The sequence below is a fragment of the Odontesthes bonariensis genome, chromosome 3 (genome assembly GCF_027942865.1).
Source record: "Odontesthes bonariensis isolate fOdoBon6 chromosome 3, fOdoBon6.hap1, whole genome shotgun sequence".
In the NCBI taxonomy this organism is placed as follows: Eukaryota; Metazoa; Chordata; class Actinopteri; order Atheriniformes; family Atherinopsidae; genus Odontesthes; species Odontesthes bonariensis.
The window spans coordinates 456,633-483,513 of record NC_134508.1 but is presented as its reverse complement, the minus strand read 5'-3'; the positions used below and the strand labels follow the sequence as shown (position 1 = coordinate 483,513).

The 26,881-nt window shown below is 40.2% G+C and overlaps 1 protein-coding gene across 1 annotated transcript; it reads right to left on the bottom strand.

Moving 5' to 3' along the window:
- On the bottom strand, positions 1–26,881 carry gdf5 (growth differentiation factor 5). The gene is made up of 2 exons (XM_075460020.1): positions 26,776–26,881; positions 1–908 (listed from the first exon to the last, which is right to left on the bottom strand). Exons 1-2 carry the CDS (start codon positions 26,879–26,881, stop codon positions 1–3), a joined length of 1,014 nt encoding a protein of 337 aa, XP_075316135.1.

Here is a 26,881-nt window from a genome sequence, read left to right as displayed (position 1 = left end):
CTACCTGCACCCGCAGGACTCCACCACCATGTCCTCGTACTGCTTGTAGACGACGTTGTTGGCGGAGTCGATGTAGAGGATGCTGATGGGGCTGAGGCGGGTGGGCACGCAGCAGGTGGGCGGGGTCAGCTCCGGGTCCATGGAGTTGATCAGCGTCTGGATGATGGCGTGGTTGGTGGGCTCCAGGTGCGAGCGGATGGGGAAGTCGCAGGCGCCGTCGCAGTGGTAGGCGTCGTACTCCAGCGGCGCGATGATCCAGTCGTCCCAGCCCATCTCCTTGAAGTTGACGTGGAGGCGGCGGCGGTGGCAGCGCGGCCGGGCCTTGGCGGCCTGGTGCTGGGGGAAGGACGGCGGGGGCGGCTGCGCGGCCTTCTTGGCCCCGCGGGCCGCGGGTGCCCGGCGCGTGCGGCGCTGGGTGAACAGGTACTCGTAGACGGTTTTGTTGTCGTGACCCGAGCGCGCTTTGATCTCGTTGTAGAAGAGGTCTCGCTTCTTGCTCTTCCCGAAGGCCAAGAGGAAGGCCTTCTCCTTGTTGGTCCGGCCGGCCCGGGAGAAGCCCAGCGGGCGCAGGTCGGCGGGGCGGCCGCCCCTCGGCTCCGGGGCCTCCAGCTCGAAGCACAGCTGCTGGGAGCGCTGCTTCTTCAGGCTCCTGAACGCCTTAAATATGTCGAACACTTCCCACTTGGACCCGCTGAGCAGGTCCTCCACGGTCCTGGTCTGCAGCAGAGCCGGCTTCTGCTTCTCCGCGGTGCAGGTGAACAGCTTCAGGCAGGGCGGCCGGCCTCCTCTGCGGGGGTCAGACAGGCGCTTCCTCAGGATGCGCAGCTCGGCCCCCAGGAGCCCGTCCCGGTCCAGGGAGCTGATGTTGAATAGATACCTCTGACGTCGCAGCAGAGGCCCCGGCTCATCTGCCGGGGAGGAAACAGAGTCAGAAACAGTCAGAAACAGTCAGTAAATTTAAAAATTTAAAAAGAAAAAAATTCAAATTTCTTTAAATTCCTAAACTGTAACGAGTGAACATCCACTGAGGACCACTGGCAGTCTCAGTCTCATTTTCATTCAGCCGCTCTGCCCCCCGCCTCTGGAACTCTCTACCTCCCCTGCTCAGAAACACAGACACACTCCCCCATTTCAAATCGCAACTCAAAACTCATCTGTTTAAAACTGCCTATTCCATCTGACACAATTCCCTGCCCCCTTTTTTTGTTGTAAATGATTTTCTGTGTTTTATTGATTACTGGTGTTTTACTTCTTTTAATATTGATGTGTTTTATTTTGATGTTTTTTATCCACTTTGTAAGGTGACCTTGAGTGTCCAGAAAGGCGCCTCTTTAAAAATAAAATTTATTATTATTATTATTAGAAACAGTCAGTAAAAGTCAGGAACAGAGTCAGAAACAGTCAGAAACAGAGTCAGAAACAGTCAGTAACAGTCAGAAACAGTCAGTAACAGTCAGAAACAGTCAGTAACAGTCAGTAACAGTCAGTAACAGAGTCAGAAACAGTCAGAAACAGTCAGTAACAGTCAGAAACAGTCAGAAACAGTCAGAAACAGTCAGTAACAGTCAAAAACAGTCAGAAACAGTCAGATACAGTCAGAAACAGTCAGTGACATTCAGAAACAGAGTCAGAAACAGTCAGAAACAGTCAGAAACAGAGTCAGAAACAGTCAGAAACAGAGTCAGAAACAGAGTCAGGAACAGAGTCAGAAACAGAGTCAGAAACAGTCAGTAACAGTCAGAAACAGTCAAAAACAGTCAGAAACAGTCAGATACAGTCAGAAACAGTCAGTGACATTCAGAAACAGAGTCAGAAACAGTCAGTAACAGTCAGAAACAGTCAGTAACAGTCAGAAACAGAGTCAGAAACAGTCAGAAACAGTCAGTAACAGTCAGAAACAGTCAGAAACAGTCAGTAACAGTCAGTAACAGTCAGAAACAGAGTCAGAAACAGTCAGTAACAGTCAGAAACAGTCAAAAACAGTCAGAAACAGAGTCAGTAACAGTCAGTAACAGTCAGAAACAGTCAGTAACAGTCAGAAACAGAGTCAGTAACAGTCAGATACAGAGTCAGAAACAGTCAGAAACAGTCAGATACAGTCAGAAACAGTCAAAAACAGTCAGAAACAGTCAGTAACAGTCAGAAACAGTCAGAAACAGTCAGAAAAAGAGTCAGTAACAGTCAGTAACAGTCAGATACAGTCAGAAACAGAGTCAGAAACAGTCAGAAACAGTCAGTAACAGTCAGTAACAGTCAGAAACAGTCAGTAACAGTCAGAAACAGTCAGTAACAGTCAGAAACAGAGTCAGTAACAGTCAGTAACAGTCAGAAACAGTCAGTAACAGTCAGAAACAGAGTCAGTAACAGTCAGATACAGTCAGAAACAGTCAGAAACAGAGTCAGAAACAATCAGAAACAGTCAGAAACAGTCAGAAACAGAGTCAGAAAAATTCAGAAACAGTCAGAAACAGAGTCAGAAACAGTCAGTAACAGTCAGAAACAGTCAGTAACAGTCAGAAACAGAGTCAGAAACAGTCAGAAACAGTCAGTAACAGTCAGTAACAGTCAGAAACAGAGTCAGAAACAGTCAGAAACAGTCAGTAACAGTCAGAAACAGTCAAAAACAGTCAGAAACAGTCAGATACAGTCAGAAACAGTCAGTGACATTCAGAAACAGAGTCAGAAACAGTCAGAAACAGTCAGAAACAGTCAGAAACAGTCAGATACAGTCAGAAACAGTCAAAAACAGTCAGAAACAGTCAGTAACAGTCAGAAACAGTCAGAAAAAGAGTCAGTAACAGTCAGTAACAGTCAGATACAGTCAGAAACAGAGTCAGAAACAGTCAGAAACAGTCAGTAACAGTCAGTAACAGTCAGAAACAGTCAGTAACAGTCAGAAACAGTCAGAAACAGAGTCAGAAACAGTCAGAAACAGTCAGTAACAGTCAGAAACAGTCAGAAACAGTCAGTAACAGTCAGAAACAAAGTCAGAAACAGTCAGAAACAGTCAGCAACATGACAAAAACAGTCGGAAACAGTCAGTAACAGAAACAGAGTCAGAAACAGTCAGAAACATGACAGAAACAGTCAGTAACAGTCAGAAACAGTCAGTAACAGTCAGAAACAAAGTCAGAAACAGTCAGAAACAGTCAGTAACATGACAAAAACAGTCGGAAACAGTCAGTAACAGAAACAGAGTCAGAAACAGTCAGAAACATGACAGAAACAGTCAGAAACAGTCAGAAACAGAATCAGAAACAGTCAGAAACAATGAGTAACAGTCAGAAACAGTCAGTAGCAGTCAGAAACAGTCAAAAACAGTCAGAAACATGACAGAAACAGTCAGAAACAGTCAGAAACAGTCAGATACAGTCAGAAACATGACAGAAACAGTCAGAAACAGTCAGAAACAGTCAGAAACAGTCAGAAACAGTCAGAAACAGAGTCAGAAACAGAGTCAGAAACAGTCAGAAACAGAGTCAGAAACAGACGGAAAGTCAGAAACAAAGTCAGAAACAGTCAGAAACAGTCAGAAACAGAGTCAGAAACATGACAGAAACAGTCAGAAACAGTCAGAAACAGAGTCAGAAACAGTCAGAAACAGAGTCAGAAACAGTCAGAAACAGACGGAAAGTCAGAAACAAAGTCAGAAACAGTCAGAAACAGAGTCAGAAACAGAATCAGAAACTGTCAGAAACAGTCAGAAACAGAGTCAGAAACAGTCAGAAACAGTCAGAAACAGTCAGTAACAGTCAGTAACAGTCAGAAACAGTCAGTAACAGTCAGAAACAGTCAGTAACAGTCAGAAACAGAGTCAGTAACAGTCAGTAACAGTCAGAAACAGTCAGTAACAGTCAGAAACAGAGTCAGTAACAGTCAGATACAGTCAGAAACAGTCAGAAACAGAGTCAGAAACAATCAGAAACAGTCAGAAACAGTCAGAAACAGAGTCAGAAAAATTCAGAAACAGTCAGAAACAGAGTCAGAAACAGTCAGTAACAGTCAGAAACAGTCAGTAACAGTCAGAAACAGAGTCAGAAACAGTCAGAAACAGTCAGTAACAGTCAGTAACAGTCAGAAACAGAGTCAGAAACAGTCAGAAACAGTCAGTAACAGTCAGAAACAGTCAAAAACAGTCAGAAACAGTCAGATACAGTCAGAAACAGTCAGTGACATTCAGAAACAGAGTCAAAAACAGTCAGAAACAGTCAGAAACAGTCAGAAACAGTCAGATACAGTCAGAAACAGTCAAAAACAGTCAGAAACAGTCAGTAACAGTCAGAAACAGTCAGAAAAAGAGTCAGTAACAGTCAGTAACAGTCAGATACAGTCAGAAACAGAGTCAGAAACAGTCAGAAACAGTCAGTAACAGTCAGAAACAGTCAGTAACAGTCAGAAACAGTCAGAAACAGAGTCAGAAACAGTCAGAAACAGTCAGTAACAGTCAGAAACAGTCAGAAACAGTCAGTAACAGTCAGAAACAAAGTCAGAAACAGTCAGAAACAGTCAGCAACATGACAAAAACAGTCGGAAACAGTCAGTAACAGAAACAGAGTCAGAAACAGTCAGAAACATGACAGAAACAGTCAGTAACAGTCAGAAACAGTCAGTAACAGTCAGAAACAAAGTCAGAAACAGTCAGAAACAGTCAGTAACATGACAAAAACAGTCGGAAACAGTCAGTAACAGAAACAGAGTCAGAAACAGTCAGAAACATGACAGAAACAGTCAGAAACAGTCAGAAACAGAATCAGAAACAGTCAGAAACAATGAGTAACAGTCAGAAACAGTCAGTAGCAGTCAGAAACAGTCAAAAACAGTCAGAAACATGACAGAAACGGTCAGAAACAGTCAGAAACAGTCAGATACAGTCAGAAACATGACAGAAACAGTCAGAAACAGTCAGAAACAGTCAGAAACAGTCAGAAACAGAGTCAGAAACAGTCAGAAACAGAGTCAGAAACAGAGTCAGAAACAGTCAGAAACAGAGTCAGAAACAGACGGAAAGTCAGAAACAAAGTCAGAAACAGTCAGAAACAGAGTCAGAAACATGACAGAAACAGTCAGAAACAGTCAGAAACAGTCAGAAACAGAGTCAGAAACAGTCAGAAACAGAGTCAGAAACAGTCAGAAACAGACGGAAAGTCAGAAACAAAGTCAGAAACAGTCAGAAACAGTCAGAAACAGAGTCAGAAACATGACAGAAACAGTCAGAAACAGTCAAAAACAGAGTCAGAAACAGTCAGAAACAGAGTCAGAAACAGTCAGAAACAGACGGAAAGTCAGAAACAAAGTCAGAAACAGTCAGAAACAGAGTCAGAAACAGAATCAGAAACTGTCAGAAACAGTCAGAAACAGAGTCAGAAACAGTCAGAAACAGTCAGAAACAGTCAGTAACAGTCAGTAACAGTCAGAAACAGTCAGTAACAGTCAGAAACAGTCAGTAACAGTCAGAAACAGAGTCAGTAACAGTCAGTAACAGTCAGAAACAGTCAGTAACAGTCAGAAACAGAGTCAGTAACAGTCAGATACAGTCAGAAACAGTCAGAAACAGAGTCAGAAACAATCAGAAACAGTCAGAAACAGTCAGAAACAGAGTCAGAAAAATTCAGAAACAGTCAGAAACAGAGTCAGAAACAGTCAGTAACAGTCAGAAACAGTCAGTAACAGTCAGAAACAGAGTCAGAAACAGTCAGTAACAGTCAGTAACAGTCAGAAACAGAGTCAGAAACAGTCAGAAACAGTCAGTAACAGTCAGAAACAGTCAAAAACAGTCAGAAACAGTCAGATACAGTCAGAAACAGTCAGTGACATTCAGAAACAGAGTCAGAAACAGTCAGAAACAGTCAGAAACAGTCAGAAACAGTCAGATACAGTCAGAAACAGTCAAAAACAGTCAGAAACAGTCAGTAACAGTCAGAAACAGTCAGAAAAAGAGTCAGTAACAGTCAGTAACAGTCAGATACAGTCAGAAACAGAGTCAGAAACAGTCAGAAACAGTCAGTAACAGTCAGTAACAGTCAGAAACAGTCAGTAACAGTCAGAAACAGTCAGAAACAGAGTCAGAAACAGTCAGAAACAGTCAGTAACAGTCAGAAACAGTCAGAAACAGTCAGTAACAGTCAGAAACAAAGTCAGAAACAGTCAGAAACAGTCAGCAACATGACAAAAACAGTCGGAAACAGTCAGTAACAGAAACAGAGTCAGAAACAGTCAGAAACATGACAGAAACAGTCAGTAACAGTCAGAAACAGTCAGTAACAGTCAGAAACAAAGTCAGAAACAGTCAGAAACAGTCAGTAACATGACAAAAACAGTCGGAAACAGTCAGTAACAGAAACAGAGTCAGAAACAGTCAGAAACATGACAGAAACAGTCAGAAACAGTCAGAAACAGAATCAGAAACAGTCAGAAACAATGAGTAACAGTCAGAAACAGTCAGTAGCAGTCAGAAACAGTCAAAAACAGTCAGAAACATGACAGAAACAGTCAGAAACAGTCAGAAACAGTCAGATACAGTCAGAAACATGACAGAAACAGTCAGAAACAGTCAGAAACAGTCAGAAACAGTCAGAAACAGAGTCAGAAACAGACGGAAAGTCAGAAACAAAGTCAGAAACAGTCAGAAACAGAGTCAGAAACAGAATCAGAAACTGTCAGAAACAGTCAGAAACAGAGTCAGAAACAGTCAGAAACAGTCAGAAACAGTCAGTAACAGTCAGTAACAGTCAGAAACAGTCAGTAACAGTCAGAAACAGTCAGTAACAGTCAGAAACAGAGTCAGTAACAGTCAGTAACAGTCAGAAACAGTCAGTAACAGTCAGAAACAGAGTCAGTAACAGTCAGATACAGTCAGAAACAGTCAGAAACAGAGTCAGAAACAATCAGAAACAGTCAGAAACAGTCAGAAACAGAGTCAGAAAAATTCAGAAACAGTCAGAAACAGAGTCAGAAACAGTCAGTAACAGTCAGAAACAGTCAGTAACAGTCAGAAACAGAGTCAGAAACAGTCAGAAACAGTCAGTAACAGTCAGTAACAGTCAGAAACAGAGTCAGAAACAGTCAGAAACAGTCAGTAACAGTCAGAAACAGTCAAAAACAGTCAGAAACAGTCAGATACAGTCAGAAACAGTCAGTGACATTCAGAAACAGAGTCAGAAACAGTCAGAAACAGTCAGAAACAGTCAGAAACAGTCAGATACAGTCAGAAACAGTCAAAAACAGTCAGAAACAGTCAGTAACAGTCAGAAACAGTCAGAAAAAGAGTCAGTAACAGTCAGTAACAGTCAGATACAGTCAGAAACAGAGTCAGAAACAATCAGAAACAGTCAGAAACAGTCAGTAACAGTCAGTAACAGTCAGAAACAGTCAGTAACAGTCAGAAACAGTCAGAAACAGAGTCAGAAACAGTCAGAAACAGTCAGTAACAGTCAGAAACAGTCAGAAACAGTCAGTAACAGTCAGAAACAAAGTCAGAAACAGTCAGAAACAGTCAGCAACATGACAAAAACAGTCGGAAACAGTCAGTAACAGAAACAGAGTCAGAAACAGTCAGAAACATGACAGAAACAGTCAGTAACAGTCAGAAACAGTCAGTAACAGTCAGAAACAAAGTCAGAAACAGTCAGAAACAGTCAGTAACATGACAAAAACAGTCGGAAACAGTCAGTAACAGAAACAGAGTCAGAAACAGTCAGAAACATGACAGAAACAGTCAGAAACAGTCAGAAACAGAATCAGAAACAGTCAGAAACAATGAGTAACAGTCAGAAACAGTCAGTAGCAGTCAGAAACAGTCAAAAACAGTCAGAAACATGACAGAAACAGTCAGAAACAGTCAGAAACAGTCAGATACAGTCAGAAACATGACAGAAACAGTCAGAAACAGTCAGAAACAGTCAGAAACAGTCAGAAACAGAGTCAGAAACAGTCAGAAACAGAGTCAGAAACAGAGTCAGAAACAGTCAGAAACATGACAGAAACAGTCAGTAACAGTCAGAAACAGTCAGTAACAGTCAGAAACAAAGTCAGAAACAGTCAGAAACAGTCAGTAACATGACAAAAACAGTCGGAAACCGTCAGTAACAGAAACAGAGTCAGAAACAGTCAGAAACATGACAGAAACAGTCAGAAACAGTCAGAAAAAGAATCAGAAACAGTCAGAAACAATGAGTAACAGTCAGAAACAGTCAGTAGCAGTCAGAAACAGTCAAAAACAGTCAGAAACATGACAGAAACAGTCAGAAACAGTCAGAAACAGTCAGATACAGTCAGAAACATGACAGAAACAGTCAGAAACAGTCAGAAACAGTCAGAAACAGTCAGAAACAGAGTCAGAAACAGTCAGAAACAGAGTCAGAAACAGAGTCAGAAACAGTCAGAAACAGAGTCAGAAACAGACGGAAAGTCAGAAACAAAGTCAGAAACAGTCAGAAACAGTCAGAAACAGAGTCAGAAACATGACAGAAACAGTCAGAAACAGTCAGAAACAGAGTCAGAAACAGTCAGAAACAGAGTCAGAAACAGTCAGAAACAGACGGAAAGTCAGAAACAAAGTCAGAAACAGTCAGAAACAGAGTCAGAAACAGAATCAGAAACTGTCAGAAACAGTCAGAAACAGAGTCAGAAACAGTCAGAAACAGTCAGAAACAGTCAGTAACAGTCAGTAACAGTCAGAAACAGTCAGTAACAGTCAGAAACAGTCAGTAACAGTCAGAAACAGAGTCAGTAACAGTCAGTAACAGTCAGAAACAGTCAGTAACAGTCAGAAACAGAGTCAGTAACAGTCAGATACAGTCAGAAACAGTCAGAAACAGAGTCAGAAACAATCAGAAACAGTCAGAAACAGTCAGAAACAGAGTCAGAAAAATTCAGAAACAGTCAGAAACAGAGTCAGAAACAGTCAGTAACAGTCAGAAACAGTCAGTAACAGTCAGAAACAGAGTCAGAAACAGTCAGAAACAGTCAGTAACAGTCAGTAACAGTCAGAAACAGAGTCAGAAACAGTCAGAAACAGTCAGTAACAGTCAGAAACAGTCAAAAACAGTCAGAAACAGTCAGATACAGTCAGAAACAGTCAGTGACATTCAGAAACAGAGTCAGAAACAGTCAGAAACAGTCAGAAACAGTCAGAAACAGTCAGAAACAGTCAGATACAGTCAGAAACAGTCAAAAACAGTCAGAAACAGTCAGTAACAGTCAGAAACAGTCAGAAAAAGAGTCAGTAACAGTCAGTAACAGTCAGATACAGTCAGAAACAGAGTCAGAAACAGTCAGAAACAGTCAGTAACAGTCAGTAACAGTCAGAAACAGTCAGTAACAGTCAGAAACAGTCAGAAACAGAGTCAGAAACAGTCAGAAACAGTCAGTAACAGTCAGAAACAGTCAGAAACAGTCAGTAACAGTCAGAAACAAAGTCAGAAACAGTCAGAAACAGTCAGCAACATGACAAAAACAGTCGGAAACAGTCAGTAACAGAAACAGAGTCAGAAACAGTCAGAAACATGACAGAAACAGTCAGTAACAGTCAGAAACAGTCAGTAACAGTCAGAAACAAAGTCAGAAACAGTCAGAAACAGTCAGTAACATGACAAAAACAGTCGGAAACAGTCAGTAACAGAAACAGAGTCAGAAACAGTCAGAAACATGACAGAAACAGTCAGAAACAGTCAGAAACAGAATCAGAAACAGTCAGAAACAATGAGTAACAGTCAGAAACAGTCAGTAGCAGTCAGAAACAGTCAAAAACAGTCAGAAACATGACAGAAACGGTCAGAAACAGTCAGAAACAGTCAGATACAGTCAGAAACATGACAGAAACAGTCAGAAACAGTCAGAAACAGTCAGAAACAGTCAGAAACAGAGTCAGAAACAGTCAGAAACAGAGTCAGAAACAGAGTCAGAAACAGTCAGAAACAGAGTCAGAAACAGACGGAAAGTCAGAAACAAAGTCAGAAACAGTCAGAAACAGTCAGAAACAGAGTCAGAAACATGACAGAAACAGTCAGAAACAGAGTCAGAAACAGTCAGAAACAGACGGAAAGTCAGAAACAAAGTCAGAAACAGTCAGAAACAGAGTCAGAAACAGAATCAGAAACTGTCAGAAACAGTCAGAAACAGAGTCAGAAACAGTCAGAAACAGTCAGAAACAGTCAGTAACAATCAGAAACAGAGTCAGAAACAGTCAGAAACAGTCAGTAACAGTCAGTAACAATCAGAAACAGAGTCAGAAACAGTCAGTAACAGTCAGAAACAGTCAGTAACAGTCAGAAACAGAATCAGAAACAGTCAGAAACAGTGTCAGAAACAGTCAGAAACAGTCAGAAACAGTCAGTAACAGTCAGAAACAGAGTCAGATACAGAGTCAGAAACAGTCAGAAACAGAATCAGAAACAGTCAGAAACAGAGTCAGAAACAGAGTCAGAAACAGAGTCAGAAACAGTCAGAAACAGTCAGAAACAGAGTCAGAAACAGTCAGAAACAGTCAGAAACAGAGTCAGAAACAGAGTCAGAAACAGAGTCGGAAACAGAGTCAGATACAGAGTCAGAAACAGTCAGAAACAGTCAGAAACAGAATCAGAAACAGTCAGAAACAGTCAGAAACAGTCAGATACAGTCAGAAACAGTCAGAAACAGTCAGAAACAGTCAGAAACAGAGTCATAAACAGTCAGAAACAGTTATAAACAGTCAGATACAGTCAGAAACAGTCAGAAACAGAGTCAGAAACAGAGTCAGAAACAGTCAGAAACAGTTATAAACAGTCAGATACAGTCAGAAACAGTCAGAAACAGAGTCAGATACAGAGTTTCTTTCTTTTTCATGTTTTTCTCTCATTTTATCCTCATAAAAACAGCCTTTCATTGACCCCAACATTTGAATATGAAGACACCTTAATTCAGGGTGTAATTCAAGTAAAACGCGTCTGCCATCTCGTTGTAGTGAGTAGAAACTGATTCGATGCGTTATGTGACCTTTTTCATGCAGTCTGGTGGCGCTTAAAGGGTTAACTTTACTTTTTTAAAGAATTTAAATATCTTTCTATGTGCAGAACGATGCTAACATACACACACATCACTTAAAGGGACAGTACGCTGCCTAACATTTGCTGCTCGGAGACGTACCATTTTTCAAATAAAAACAATGATATGCATTAGATATCGAGTCCCCACATCTCTGTGAATAAGTCTGGGTCCCCACATCCCTGTGCCCCCCCGCCTCCCGCCCTATGACCGCTGGGATAGGCTCCGCCCCCCCGCGACCCGACCAACGAAACGGGACTTAAAATGATTATTTAATTAAGAGAATAACAATCAGATTAAATGCAGACGATAGAATTTAACTGTGAAGTGTTTGTTTGTTTGTGAATGAAGAAATTTGTTTTATTTCACTGGTCACTTTGTATTTTTAAACTGTTTTTTAAATTCTTAATTGTTTTCAAAGTGTTTTATAATTGTATAAACATTTTTATTTCTTTATTATTATGGTTGCTACTGGATGCTTGAATTTCCTTCGGGATCAATAAAGTATCTATCTATCTAAATTACAGAAGTGACATGAAAATAGGGGCAACGAACTGGCCTCTGAGGGTTAATTCATGCAATTTAAAGTTTGATCCCACAGATATTCTTATAATTTAATAAATAATACCTGAATCCACTGGCTTTGTTAGGTTTTTCCCTTTTCTTATGATGCAACAACAGTGAACTGAAAGAATTATTTTACATTTTGATCTCTTTTAGTAAGTCTGGGTCCCCACATCTCCCATAAAGCGGTATGCACCCTCACCCACACTCAGCGGTGTGTGATGTTTTCTTTGGTTTTCAGGGAGGGAAACCAGCAAAGTTTCACATTCAAATTAAATCCAGCAAAGAAATCTCTTAAAACAAACACACATGTTTTTAATTGTATCATTATGGGGACCCCTCTCTCACTTATTACATCTTTAGGCCCTTTATCCAAAACTGAAACCTGATTCTAACCCGAACCCCAAAAACCGAGTCTGAACCCTGAAACAGTCCTCACTTTCCTCCCGATACGCTGAGACTCACTGTGGTCCTCACAGAGACGATTGGAAACACTCGTTTCTTCTCACGACACCGTAGCATGCATTGCAAAGTACATTAGAACCAGACAGGGAGACCACATCTGACTGTGAGCAGGCCTGTTATTACAGATCTGCTGCTCCTCACTGCAGACAGACAGCAGGCAGCATGGGCTGCAGAGGAAACTAACCACCGATACCGCACACAAACACGCCATCTTTGGACCAAACACGCCACCAAACACGCCATCTTTGGACCAAACACGCCATCTTTGGACCAGACACGCCATCTTTGGACCAAACACGCCACCAAACATGCCATCTTTGGACCAGACACGCCATCTTTGGACCAAACACGCCACCAAACATGCCATCTTTGGACCAAACACGCCATCTTTGGACCAAACACGCCATCTTTGGACCAAACACGCCATCTTTGGACCAGACACGCCATCTTTGGACCAAACACGCCACCAAACACGCCATCTTTGGACCAAACACGCCATCTTTGGACCAAAGACGCCACCAAACACGCCATCTTTGGACCAAAGACGCCACCAAACACGCCATCTTTGGACCAAACACGCCATCTTTGGACCAAACACGCCATCAAACACGCCATCTTTGGACCAAAGACGCCACCAAACACGCCATCTTTGGACCAAAGACGCCACCAAACACGCCATCTTTGGACCAAAGACGCCACCAAACACGCCATCTTTGGACCAAACACGCCATCTTTGGACTATCACGCCATCTTTGGACCAAACACGCCATCTTTGGACCAAACACGCCACCAAACACGCCACCAAACACGCCATCTTTGAACCAGAGACGCCACCAAACATGCCATCTTTGGACCAAACACGCCATCTTTGGACCAAACACGCCATCTTTGGACCAGACACGCCATCTTTGGACCAAACACCCAATCTTTGGACCAAAGACGCCACCAAACACGCAATCTTTGGACCAAAGACGCCACCAAACACGCCATCTTTGGACCAAACACGCCATCTTTGGACCAAAGACGCCACCAAACACGCCATCTTTGGACCAAACACGCCATCTTTGGACCAAACACGCCACCAAACACGCCATCTTTGGACCAAAGACGCCACCAAACACGCCATCTTTGGACCAAACACGCCATCTTTGGACCAAAGACGCCACCAAACACGCCATCTTTGGACCAAACACGCCATCTTTGGACTATCACGCCATCTTTGGACCAAACACGCCACCAAACACGCCATCTTTGGACCAAACACGCCATCAAACACGCCATCTTTGGACCAAAGACGCCACCAAACACGCCATCTTTGGACCAAACACGCCATCTTTGGACCAAAGACGCCACCAAACACGCCATCTTTGGACCAAACACGCCACCAAACACGCCATCTTTGGACCAAACACGCCATCAAACACGCCATCTTTGGACCAAAGACGCCACCAAACACGCCATCTTTGGACCAAACACGCCACCAAACACGCCATCTTTGGACCAAACACGCCATCTTTGGACCAAAGACGCCACCAAACACGCCATCTTTGGACCAAACACGCCATCTTTGGACCAAAGAGCTACATCTCAGACTCTGCGGGCCTCAGTCAGCATGTTAAAGGTTAAAGGTCACCCCAAGGTCAGAAACCCAAGAGCTACATCTCAGACTCTGTGGGCCTCAGTCAGCATGTTAAAGGTTAAAGGTCACCCCGAGGTCAGAAACCCAAGAGCTACATCTCAGACTCTGTGGGCCTCAGTTAGCATGTTAAAGGTTAAAGGTCACCCCAAGGTCAGAAACCCAAGAGCTACATCTCAGACTCTGCAGGCCTCAGTTAGCATGTTAAAGGTTAAAGGTCACCCCAAGGTCAGAAACCCAAGAGCTACATCTCTCTAAAAAGAACATGGCAGCACAGCTTAGGTTTGCAAAGCTGCATCTAAACAAACCACAAGACTTCTGGAACAATGTCCTTTGGACAGACCAGACCAAAGTGAAGATGTTTGCTCATAATGCACAGCAGCACGTTTGGAGGAAACCAAACACAGCATATCAGCACAAACACCTCACACCAGCTGTCAAGCACGGTGGTGGAGGGCTGATGATCTGGGCTGGTTCTGCAGCCACAGGACCTGGGCACCTTGATCAGGGGTTCACTTAGTTTCTCACTCACTGCTTCTGTGTTTTGTCTCAGTTTCTGTTCCGTAAATAACTGTGTTCCAATCCGCATACTACTCCTACTACTCCTACTAACTTTCTGAGTTAGTATGTGAGTTTGAGTAAGCAGAAGTTCCCGGATGCAAACTAGATTCTCCTAAATGTTGGGTATGCATCATGAGGTTACTACTCATACTCAAACTACCCAAGATGCAACGTAACGTGACGTCGCCGATCGTCATTTCCTGTCAAAACGGCAGTTTCAAGCTAGCTACAACAAGGGTAGGTTCACTTCCTGTTTTCAAAACAAAAGCACCAATTGTATGGTAATGGCTTTCCCTATGATAAAAGGTAACGGGTATTTTATTTTGTGAAAATAACAGGAAGTGCGTTAGCTCACTACGGCTAGCTTTAGTAGCGCCGAATTCGTGGGAACAAAATTGTAAACAGCCGGTATTTTGTCAGGTTTTCAACACGTTGGGGATCTAAACGACTACTTTCTCACCTGAAAATGTTTCAAATGTTGCTAAAGTTTACAGAGTTTAGAGCTTAAGAGAAATCAGCTTCAGGCCGGCTGATTTCGGCTCGGGCAGGAGCGAAATGCATTGTGGGTAAACGCTCTGCATACTGTTTGATCGATGAGTATGCAGTATGTAGTATGCAGTATGGAAGTATGTAGTATGTAGTGGCCATGGCTCAGTGGTTAGAGTCAGTCATCCAATAACCGGCAGGTTAGTGGTTTGATTCCCACTCTGGCCACTCAAAAGCATTGGTGGAACTGATAGCTGGAGGGGTGTCAGTCCACCTCCTTGTCACGGGTGAGTTCCCCTTGAGTAAGGCACTGCACCCCCATGCTCCCCAGGCGCTGAATGGCTGCCCACCGCTCCAGGTTGGCATCTGTCTCTGAGTGTGTGACCCTGTGCACGTGCATGTGTGTGTCAACAGGTGCCAACCTGGATGGGTTAAAAGCGGAGGACAAATTTCGTGTGTATGCATGACCAATAAATCTGATCTTAATCTTAAGTATGGAAGTAAGTAGTATGCGTAACACAGCCAATGAGACAGTGTGATGTGTGTTGGATTTAGTGAGTTTAACACCTGCTGAGGATCATCTGATCTTTCATTTTTTTTATGTTCTGATATGTGAGCTTTAGCTTTGACAGAAGGTGTATTTATTTTGTGTATAACTGGCCATATATGGGCGAGAATGACGGGATACAAAACTGATCCACAGTTCCAGTTCATATTTTATGAATGAGGCCTTAAGTTCCTGAAGTGGAGGTCATAAAGGGTCCAACAAGAACATTTCAGGGACCCTCAGGAGGTAAAACCAGCCATATGTTTGAAAAATAAGTGAAAGAAAGAGAGAAAAAGGGGAAGTGGAAGTTAAAAAAAAAACAAAGAAGGGAAGGAAGCCTGAAAAAAAGGACAAATTAAGAGAAAGAAGGTCCAAAAAAGAGAAGGGTGAGGTGTGCCGGGTCCTCTCAGCATGTGGACGAGGTGCTGAGGACTCACTGAACAAATAAAGCCCAAATTAAAAGTACATTAAGTGCTGCAAATGTAAACCTTCAGCAGCAGCAGAAACACTAAACTCTGGTCATTTAAACAATGTTTTAAACAGTTTTACACCATAAAAACAACCCTACACTGGGGGGGCCGGGAGGACTGTTTATTTGCCCTGCCAAAGACGTACATCACCAGATGTTAGGAACACACAGCAGCGCTCACAGACGTGCACGAGAATAAATAAACAACTCTACATACATGTGTGAGGCATGTTCCAGAGATTAAAGCCTGGTTTCAACTTCCTGCCTGCCACAAAAGTCCTCCTGTTCAAGCTACAGTACCGACAGGATGCTGAAAAGTAAAGCCACAACAGCTTTACTGCCCCCTGGTGGCTGGTTACAGCACAAAAATAAGCTCCGCCCACTACATACGAGCCCACCAAACAGCGACCGAACAAACAAACAAACAAGTGGAGCTGAACCGACTCCTCAGATAACTCGATTACAAAAAGCGAATTATCTGCTTCGATGCTTCGTTTAGCTCCCACCGACATGTTCTGCTCAGCGATCGCCCTGTTTCACACGTCGCACAACGTGCGCACGTTTGTAGAAGCTTGGTTTGATGGAGGAAACAACGAGGAGCAAAATCAAGAGGAAAAATGTCCAACCAGAGTAAGAACGGCTCATTTTATCAGGCCAGGTTGTATCTGTAACATCAGAGGCTGGTTAAGGTGTCGAGTTAACTGCTGTTATTCTGAGTCGCTGTGCTGTCTGATAACAGACAATAAAAAAAACTTTAATATTGACATCACAAAAGTTTTGTGCACAGGTTGAAACATTAACTGAGCGACACTTTCACCATGGAGAAACAGCACTACGGTCAAAAACCTGAAAAGAGAATGCAGGAAAGCTGAACGTAAGCGGAGGAAAACAAAGCTTCAGATTCACTATGAGCTGTACAAAGAAAGCCTGCGTAGTTCTAACAATGAGCTGCGCAAGGCCAGACAGCTGCATTTATCTGAAAACATTAATAAGAATGTCAACAATTCTCCAACTCTGTTTGCTATGGTTGAAAAACTCACAAATCCTCCTAAACAGTCAAACCCAGACCTCCTCTCCACTGAGAAATGCAACGAATTTGCCAACTTTTTTAGCCAAAAAAATAAAAAACAATTAGACAAAAACATTCAACTAATCTGTGTCTAAAAGCTAGAAATAACTCTGACGTTATGTCACAATTTAATATTGTTGATTTAAAAATCCTAGAGGAAACACACTGGAAAAAATCTAAATCTTACCAAGTAGATTTGTCTCATTGAGTATCTCATTACACTTAATATGAGACACAACTGCCTAACAAGCACCATTTCAGCCAGATATAGGGACTTGTTTTAATACAATACATCTGGAATATCTTGTTAACTGAAAAAGTCTTGAAAACAAATTGTTTTGAGTCATATTTCACATGAAACAAGCTTTTTTTTTCATTTGAAGAGGTTTTTAAGCTAATTTCAAGATCACTTTTATCTCAAAAGTCCTAAATATCACATTTTATTTCAAGAAATCTGGACAAGCCGATTTTCACTAGTTCCATTGGCAGATTTTTTTTGTTTATTTCAAGCAAAAACGTCTTTTATTTGTTGTTTTTTTACTTATTTTTGGAGGGGCATTTTTTCCAGTGCAGTTCGGCATCTGAAATCAACAACTTGCACTCTGGACATAATACCATCCGACTTTTTAAAAACTGTTTTTACTTCAGTAGAAAGTGATCTCCTACGAATAGTTAACAGCTCACTGGCATCAGACATTTTTCCCAAGTCACTAAAGACAGCTGCCATTAAGCCACTCCTAAAGAAGAGAACTCTAGACGCCTCTATGATGAACAACTACAGACCTGTCTCTAACCTCTCTTTTATATCCAAGATTATTGAGAAAGTTGTATTTAACCAGCTCAACGACTTTCTGAATGAAAGTGGAAGTCTTGATAACTTTCAGCTATGAATTTGAGCGAGTGGCCATGACTTGTGGAGTCCCCCAGGGGTCCATTCTTGGACCTCTTCTGTTTAACTTGTATATGCTCCCTTTGGGTCAGATACTGCAGAATTTTAACATCAATTATCACAGTTTATGCAGACGATACACAACTTTATGCGCCAGACGTACACTGGGAAAAATCTAAATCTTACCAAGTATATTTGTCTCATTGAGTATCTCATTACACTTAATATGAGACACAACTGCCTAACAAGCACCATTTCAGCCAGATATAGGGGCTTGTTTTAAAACAATACATCTGGAATATCTTGTTAACTGAAAAAGTCTTGAAAACAAATTGTTTTGAGTCATATATCACATGAAACAAGCTTATTTTGACATTTGAAGATGTTTTAAGCTAATTTCAAGATCACTTTTAACTCAAAAGTCCCAAATATCACATCTTATTTCAAGAAATCTTGACAAGCCGATTTTCACTAGTTCCATTGGCAGATTTTTTTGCTTATTTCAAGCAAAAACGTCTTTTATTTGTTGTTTTTTTACTTATTTTTGGAGGGGCATTTTTTCCAGTGTACTGTGTCAGTGTCTGGAGGAAGTAAACACCTGGATGAGAGAGAATTTTCTACAGTTAAATGAAGACCAAACTGAGATCATTCTGTTTGGGAGCAAAGAGAAGAGGGTCAGCGTTGGTAAATATCTTGAGACTCGGGACCTTACAATCACTGAGCGAGTCGGTAACCTGGGAGTGTTGATAGACTCAGATCTGACTTTCAGCAGCCACATCAAAGCTGTCACCAAGGCAGCTTTTTACCACCTCAGAAACATCAACAGAATTAAAGGTTTCCAGGAGAAACTCATCCATGCACTCATCTCCAGCAGACTCCATCACTGTAACGCTCTTTTAACTGGACTTCCCTGACATATTAGCTTCATCCCCACTGAGCTTCTGCTCCTCCGGCCTCTGAAAGCATCCAGATGACGTCCTGAACGCTCTGAAGGGGTCGGCCCTGAATCACAACGAGGTTAAAGTCGCCTTCAGTCCAGATATCTTTCACATGATGCTGTAAATCCTGATGAAACTATCTGGGGAGACTCAGAAAACTAAAGTACGACCTGAGCAACACGCTCCAGTTGTGATTTATCAGCGGTGGTATGGAAGTTTTTCTGTGCCATCAGAGTTTGAATACGAATTTCTAAAATTGATTTTTTTACAGCATCAAAATCAGACTTTGAATTTGAAAAGCCAACAGTGATTGTCAGCCATGTCCACCAACGCGGGTGATGATGCTTCGGTGAGTGAGTTTACTTTATTTGCCATTTGTGTTAGTAAAAATTGAGTAATAGATATTACTCAATATCTATTGAGCTGATCTGTCCAATGTAGCGTGATTTGATTGGCTGCCGTTGGATGAATTGAAACACTGCCTATCATGTTAGCAGCATTTGCCTGATTGTAAAAGCTGCTGTTAGTAACGGTTAAGGCTAAATGAATGCCTTCTCAGGCATTACATTTAGATGAAATCATGAGAGACAGAGCCTGACTGGCTCAGAGCCAGAGGCTGGTGGTACTACCCCCAGTTCACCTCTACCTCCAGCTTCTCCTTTCACCAGAGCAGGAAGAGTTAAATTACCCAGGCCAGGATAGACCAATGTGGACCTCACCGTTGTTGGGTTTGTGAGCTCATGACTCGTGTTACTTCTAAACTAAACAAAGTTTGTTTGTTGTCCTTTTTCTCCAGATGAGAATCGATAAGTGAACCGACAAAGAACCGAATCGTTAAGCAGAATCGAAAATGGAATTGGAATCGTAAAAATTTCTACATTCAGGCGGTTCACAGCCCAGTTCCCAGCGCCGCCCTCCTCTGGTGGCCTGCAGACTGCAGCTGGAGCCCCTTCCTCCTCCTCCTCCTCCTCCTCCAGCCCACCTGATCCTCCTCTTCATCAACTCTCCTCTAACACTCAGCAATGAACACACTCTACATCACATCAGCTGTCTTAGAGCATCTTAAAGACGGCAACAGGCAGACGTGTCTCACAACTTTCATTTATCTGATGAATATGTGGATAAGGCTTTGGATAATCCAAATGCTTTGAGGATCAAATTCAGGCAAATATGAAGTCCTTTGACTTTAAATAAAGTTTTTTGTCTGTATATCCCTGGAAAGCCCCACAGTTTGAGTTTATATAAAGTTTTTTGTCTGTATATCCCTGGAAAGCCCCACACTTTGACTTTAAATAAAGTTTATTTTTTCTGTATATCCCTGGAAAGCCCTACAGTTTGACTTTAAATAAAGTTTTTTGTCTGTATATCCGTGGAAAGCACCACAGTTTGACTTTAAATAAAGTTTTTTGTCTGTATATCCCTGGAAAGCACCACAGTTTGACTTTAAATAAAGTTTTTTGTCTGTATATCCCTGGAAAGCCCCACAGTTTGAGTTTAAATAAAGTTTTTTGTCTGTATATCCCTGGAAAGCACCACACTTTGAATTTAAATAAAGTTTTTTGTCTGTATATCCCTGGAAAGCACCACACTTTGAGTTTAAATAAAGTTTTTTGTCTGTATATCCCTGGAAAGCCCCACAGTTTGACTTTAAATAAAGTTTATTTTTTCTGTATATCCCTGGAAAGCCCTACAGTTTGAGTTTAAATAAAGTTTTTTGTCTGTATATCCCTGGAAAGCACCACAGTTTGACTTTAAATAAAGTTTATTTTTTCTGTATATCCCTGGAAAGCCCCACACTTTGAGTTTAAATAAAGTTCTTTTTCTGTATATCCCTGGAAAGCCCCACAGTTTGACTTTAAATAAAGTTTTTTGTCTGTATATCCCTGGAAAGCACCACAGTTTGACTTTAAATAAAGTTTTTTGTCTGTATATCCCTGGAAAGCACCACAGTTTGAGTTTAAATAAATTTTATGTCTGTATATCCCTGGAAAGCACCACAGTTTGAGTTTAAATAAAGTTTTTTGTCTGTATATCCCTGGAAAGCACCACAGTTTGAGTTTAAATAAAATTTTTTGTCTGTATATCCCTGGAAAGCCCCACAGTTTGACTTTAAATAAAGTTTTTTGTCTGTATATCCCTGGAAAGCCCCACAGTTTGACTTTAAATAAAGTTTATTTTTTCTGTATATCCCTGGAAAGCCCCACAGTTTGAAATTAAATAAAGTTTTTTGTCTGTATATCTGTGGAAAGCACCACAGTTTGACTTTAAATAAAGTTTTTTGTCTGTATATCTGTGGAAAGCACCACAGTTTGACTTTAAATAAAGTTTTTTTGTCTGTATATCCCTGGAAAGCACCACAGTTTGACTTTAAATAAAGTTTAAATAAAGTTGTCTTTTGTCTGTATATCCCTGGAAAGCCCCACAGTTTGAGTTTAAATAAAGTTTTTTGTCTGTATATCCCTGGAAATCCCCACAGTTTGACTTTAAATAAAGTTTTTTGTCTGTATATCCCTGGAAAGCACCACAGTTTGACTTTAAATAAAGTTTAAATAAAGTTGTTTTTTGTCTGTATATCCCTGGAAAGCACCACAGTTTGACTTTAAATAAAGTTTAAATAAAGTTGTTTTTTGTCTGTATATCCCTGGAAAGCACCACAGTTTGAGTTTAAATAAAGTTTTTTGTCTGTATATCCCTGGAAAGCCCCACAGTTTGACTTTAAATAAAGTTTTTTGTCTGTATATCCCTGGAAAGCACCACAGTTTGACTTTAAATAAAGTTTAAATAAAGTTGTTTTTTGTCTGTATATCCCTGGAAAGCACCACAGTTTGACTTTAAATAAAGTTTTTTGTCTGTATATCACTGGAAAGCACCACAGTTTGACTTTAAATAAAGTTTTTTGTCTGTATATCCCTGGAAAGCACCACAGTTTGACTTTAAATAAAGTTTAAATAAAGTTGTTTTTTGTCTGTATATCCCTGGAAAGCCCCACAGTTTGAGTTTAAATAAAGTTTTTTGTCTGTATATCCCTGGAAAGCACCACAGTTTGACTTTAAATAAAGTTTTTTGTCTGTATATCCCTGGAAAGCCCCACATTTTGACTTTAAATAAAGTTTTTTGTCTGTATATCCCTGGAAAGCACCACAGTTTGACTTTAAATAAAGCTTAAATAAAGTTGTTTTTTGTCTGTATATCCCTGGAAAGCCCCACAGTTTGAGTTTAAATAAAGTTTTTGTCTGTATATCCCTGGAAAGCACCACAGTTTGACTTTAAATAAAGTTTTTTGTCTGTATATCCCTGGAAAGCCCCACAGTTTGAGTTTAAATAAAGTTTTTTTGTCTGTATATCCCTGGAAAGCCCCACAGTTTGAGTTTAAATAAAGTTTTTTGTCTGTATATCCCTGGAAAGCCCCACAGTTTGACTTTAAATAAAGTTTATTTTTTCTGTATATCCGTGGAAAGCACCACAGTTTGACTTTAAATAAAGTTTAAATAAAGTTGTTTTTATGTCTGTATATCCCTGGAAAGCCCCACACTTTGAATTTAAATAAAGTTTTTTGTCTGTATATCTGTGGAAAGCACCACAGTTTGACTTTAAATAAAGTTTTTTTGTCTGTATATCCCTGGAAAGCCCTACAGTTTGAGTTTAAATAAAGTTTTTTTGTCTGTATATCCCTGGAAAGCCCTACAGTTTGACTTTAAATAAAGTTTTTTTGTCTGTATATCCCTGGAAAGCACCACAGTTTGACTTTAAATAAAGTTGTTTTTTGTCTGTATATCCCTGGAAAGCACCACAGTTTGACTTTAAATAAAGTTTTTTTGTCTGTATATCCCTGGAAAGCACCACAGTTTGACTTTAAATAAAGTTGTTTTTTGTCTGTATATCCCTGGAAAGCACCACAGTTTGACTTTAAATAAAGTTTTTTTGTCTGTATATCCCTGGAAAGCACCACAGTTTGACTTTAAATAAAGCTTAAATAAAGTTGTTTTTTGTCTGTATATCCCTGGAAAGCCCCACAGTTTGAGTTTAAATAAAGTTTTTGTCTGTATATCCCTGGAAAGCACCACAGTTTGACTTTAAATAAAGTTTTTTGTCTGTATATCCCTGGAAAGCCCCACAGTTTGAGTTTAAATAAAGTTTTTTTGTCTGTATATCCCTGGAAAGCCCCACAGTTTGAGTTTAAATAAAGTTTTTTGTCTGTATATCCCTGGAAAGCCCCACAGTTTGACTTTAAATAAAGTTTATTTTTTCTGTATATCCGTGGAAAGCACCACAGTTTGACTTTAAATAAAGTTTAAATAAAGTTGTTTTTATGTCTGTATATCCCTGGAAAGCCCCACACTTTGAATTTAAATAAAGTTTTTTGTCTGTATATCTGTGGAAAGCACCACAGTTTGACTTTAAATAAAGTTTTTTTGTCTGTATATCCCTGGAAAGCCCTACAGTTTGAGTTTAAATAAAGTTTTTTTGTCTGTATATCCCTGGAAAGCCCTACAGTTTGACTTTAAATAAAGTTTTTTTGTCTGTATATCCCTGGAAAGCACCACAGTTTGACTTTAAATAAAGTTGTTTTTTGTCTGTATATCCCTGGAAAGCACCACAGTTTGACTTTAAATAAAGTTTTTTTGTCTGTATATCCCTGGAAAGCACCACAGTTTGACTTTAAATAAAGTTGTTTTTTGTCTGTATATCCCTGGAAAGCACCACAGTTTGACTTTAAATAAAGTTTTTTTGTCTGTATATCCCTGGAAAGCACCACAGTTTGACTTTAAATAAAGTTTAAATAAAGTTGTTTTTTGTCTGTATATCCCTGGAAAGCCCCACAGTTTGAGTTTAAATAAAGTTTTTTGTCTGTATATCCCTGGAAAGCCCTACAGTTTGACTTTAAATAAAGTTTTTTGTCTGTATATCCCTGGAAAGCACCACAGTTTGACTTTAAATAAAGTTTTTTGTCTGTATATCCCTGGAAAGCACCACAGTTTGACTTTAAATAAAGTTTAAATAAAGTTGTATTTTGTCTGTATATCCCTGGAAAGCCCCACAGTTTGAGTTTAAATAAAGTTTTTTGTCTGTATATCCGTGGAAAGCACCACAGTTTGACTTTAAATAAAGTTTTTTGTCTGTATATCCCTGGAAAGCCCCACATTTTGACTTTAAATAAAGTTTTTTGTCTGTATATCCCTGGAAAGCCCCACATTTTGAGTTTAAATAAAGTTTTTTGTCTGTATATCCCTGGAAAGCCCCACAGTTTGACTTTAAATAAAGTTTTTTGTCTGTATATCCCTGGAAAGCACCACAGTTTGACTTTAAATAAAGTTTAAATAAAGTTGTTTTTTGTCTGTATATCCCTGGAAAGCACCACAGTTTGAGTTTAAATAAAGTTTAAATAAAGTTGTTTTTTTTCTGTATATCCCTGGAAAGCACCACAGTTTGAGTTTAAATAAAGTTTTTTGTCTGTATATCCCTGGAAAGCCCCACAGTTTGACTTTAAATAAAGTTTTTTGTCTGTATATCCCTGGAAAGCACCACAGTTTGACTTTAAATAAAGTTTAAATAAAGTTGTTTTTTGTCTGTATATCCCTGGAAAGCCCCACAGTTTGACTTTAAATAAAGTTTTTTGTCTGTATATCCCTGGAAAGCACCACAGTTTGACTTTAAATAAAGTTTTTTGTCTGTATATCCCTGGAAAGCACCACAGTTTGACTTTAAATAAAGTTTAAATAAAGTTGTTTTTTGTCTGTATATCCCTGGAAAGCCCAACAGTTTGAGTTTAAATAAAGTTTTTTGTCTGTATATCCCTGGAAAGCACCACAGTTTGACTTTAAATAAAGTTTTTTGTCTGTATATCCCTGGAAAGCACCACAGTTTGACTTTAAATAAAGCTTAAATAAAGTTGTTTTTTGTCTGTATATCCCTGGAAAGCCCCACAGTTTGAGTTTAAATAAAGTTTTTGTCTGTATATCCCTGGAAAGCACCACAGTTTGACTTTAAATAAAGCTTAAATAAAGTTGTTTTTTGTCTGTATATCCCTGGAAAGCACCACAGTTTGACTTTAAATAAAGTTTTTTGTCTGTATATCCCTGGAAAGCCCCACAGTTTGAGTTTAAATAAAGTTTTTTTGTCTGTATATCCCTGGAAAGCCCCACAGTTTGAGTTTAAATAAAGTTTTTTGTCTGTATATCCCTGGAAAGCCCCACAGTTTGACTTTAAATAAAGTTTATTTTTTCTGTATATCCGTGGAAAGCACCACAGTTTGACTTTAAATAAAGTTTAAATAAAGTTGTTTTTATGTCTGTATATCCCTGGAAAGCCCCACACTTTGAATTTAAATAAAGTTTTTTGTCTGTATATCCCTGGAAAGCCCTACAGTTTGACTTTAAATAAAGTTTTTTTGTCTGTATATCCCTGGAAAGCCCTACAGTTTGAGTTTAAATAAAGTTTTTTTGTCTGTATATCCCTGGAAAGCCCTACAGTTTGACTTTAAATAAAGTTTTTTGTCTGTATATCCCTGGAAAGCACCTCAGTTTGACTTTAAATAAAGTTTATTTTTTCTGTATATCCGTGGAAAGCACCACAGTTTGACTTTAAATAAAGTTGTTTTTTGTCTGTATATCCCTGGAAAGCACCACAGTTTGACTTTAAATAAAGTTTTTTTGTCTGTATATCCCTGGAAAGCACCACAGTTTGACTTTAAATAAAGTTTTTTTGTCTGTATATCCCTGGAAAGCACCACAGTTTGACTTTAAATAAAGTTTAAATAAAGTTGTTTTTTGTCTGTATATCCCTGGAAAGCCCCACAGTTTGAGTTTAAATAAAGTTTTTTGTCTGTATATCCGTGGAAAGCACCACAGTTTGACTTTAAATAAAGTTTTTTGTCTGTATATCCCTGGAAAGCCCCACATTTTGACTTTAAATAAAGTTTTTTGTCTGTATATCCCTGGAAAGCCCCACAGTTTGACTTTAAATAAAGTTTTTTGTCTGTATATCCCTGGAAAGCCCCACAGTTTGACTTTAAATAAAGTTTTTTGTCTGTATATCCCTGGAAAGCACCACAGTTTGACTTTAAATAAAGTTTAAATAAAGTTGTTTTTTGTCTGTATATCCCTGGAAAGCACCACAGTTTGAGTTTAAATAAAGTTTTTTGTCTGTATATCCGTGGAAAGCACCACAGTTTGACTTTAAATAAAGTTTTTTGTCTGTATATCCCTGGAAAGCCCCACATTTTGACTTTAAATAAAGTTTTTTGTCTGTATATCCCTGGAAAGCCCCACATTTTGAGTTTAAATAAAGTTTTTTGTCTGTATATCCCTGGAAAGCCCCACAGTTTGACTTTAAATAAAGTTTTTTGTCTGTATATCCCTGGAAAGCCCCACAGTTTGAGTGACTTCTGTCACATTTATAATATTTTGTAAAATATGGTGTAAAAAAGAATGAATAAAAGTCAAATTAATGCTGCATTTTTGTTTGTAAAGTTTCATAATTTCTTCACTGAAGTTGGAGGATTTTTCAAGCCTTTAATGTTGGAATCTGACTTTAAAAGAAGCTTAAAGGGACAGTTCGCCTCTTTAAAGGGACAGTTCGCCTCTTCTGACATGAAGCTGTGTAACATCCCATATCAGCAGCATCATTTCTGAACATCTTCTTACCCCCTGCTGCGTCCTGTGAGCAGAGTTCCAGCCTCGTTTTGGTGTTGATGAAGGTAGTCCGGCTAGTTATCACGATAAAAACTTCAGATTATCCCCGTGCTGCCGCCTGCCGACAGCTGCGCCTGTTACGGTGTTTGCTGCTCGGTCTGCGCAGCAGGCAGTGATACGCAGGGAGAGAAAATAGCACCAAGAGATTGTGAGGTCTGACTTTTTCCTGGAGAACCATTTTGTGATGCAAATGTATTACTCTGTTGAACGCATATTGTTCTGAGAAGCAAAACGCTTTATTTTTTAAACCCCAGCCAACTAGCCGGACTACCTTCATCAGCACCAAAACGAGGCTGGAACTCTGCTCACAGGACGCAGCAGGGGGTAAGAAGATGTTCAGAAATGATGCTGCTGATATGGGATGTTACACAGCTTCATGTCAGAAGAGGCGAACTGTCCCTTTAATGCCCCATCAGCTGGCGGGTGAAACGGGGCAGTTACCTGTTCCTTTGTCCACGAAGCTGGTGATGGTGTTGGCCAGGCCCGCCTCGTGCAGCGCGCTGCCGTTCAGCTCCCCGCTGGACAGGGACCAGTACAGGGACAGCAT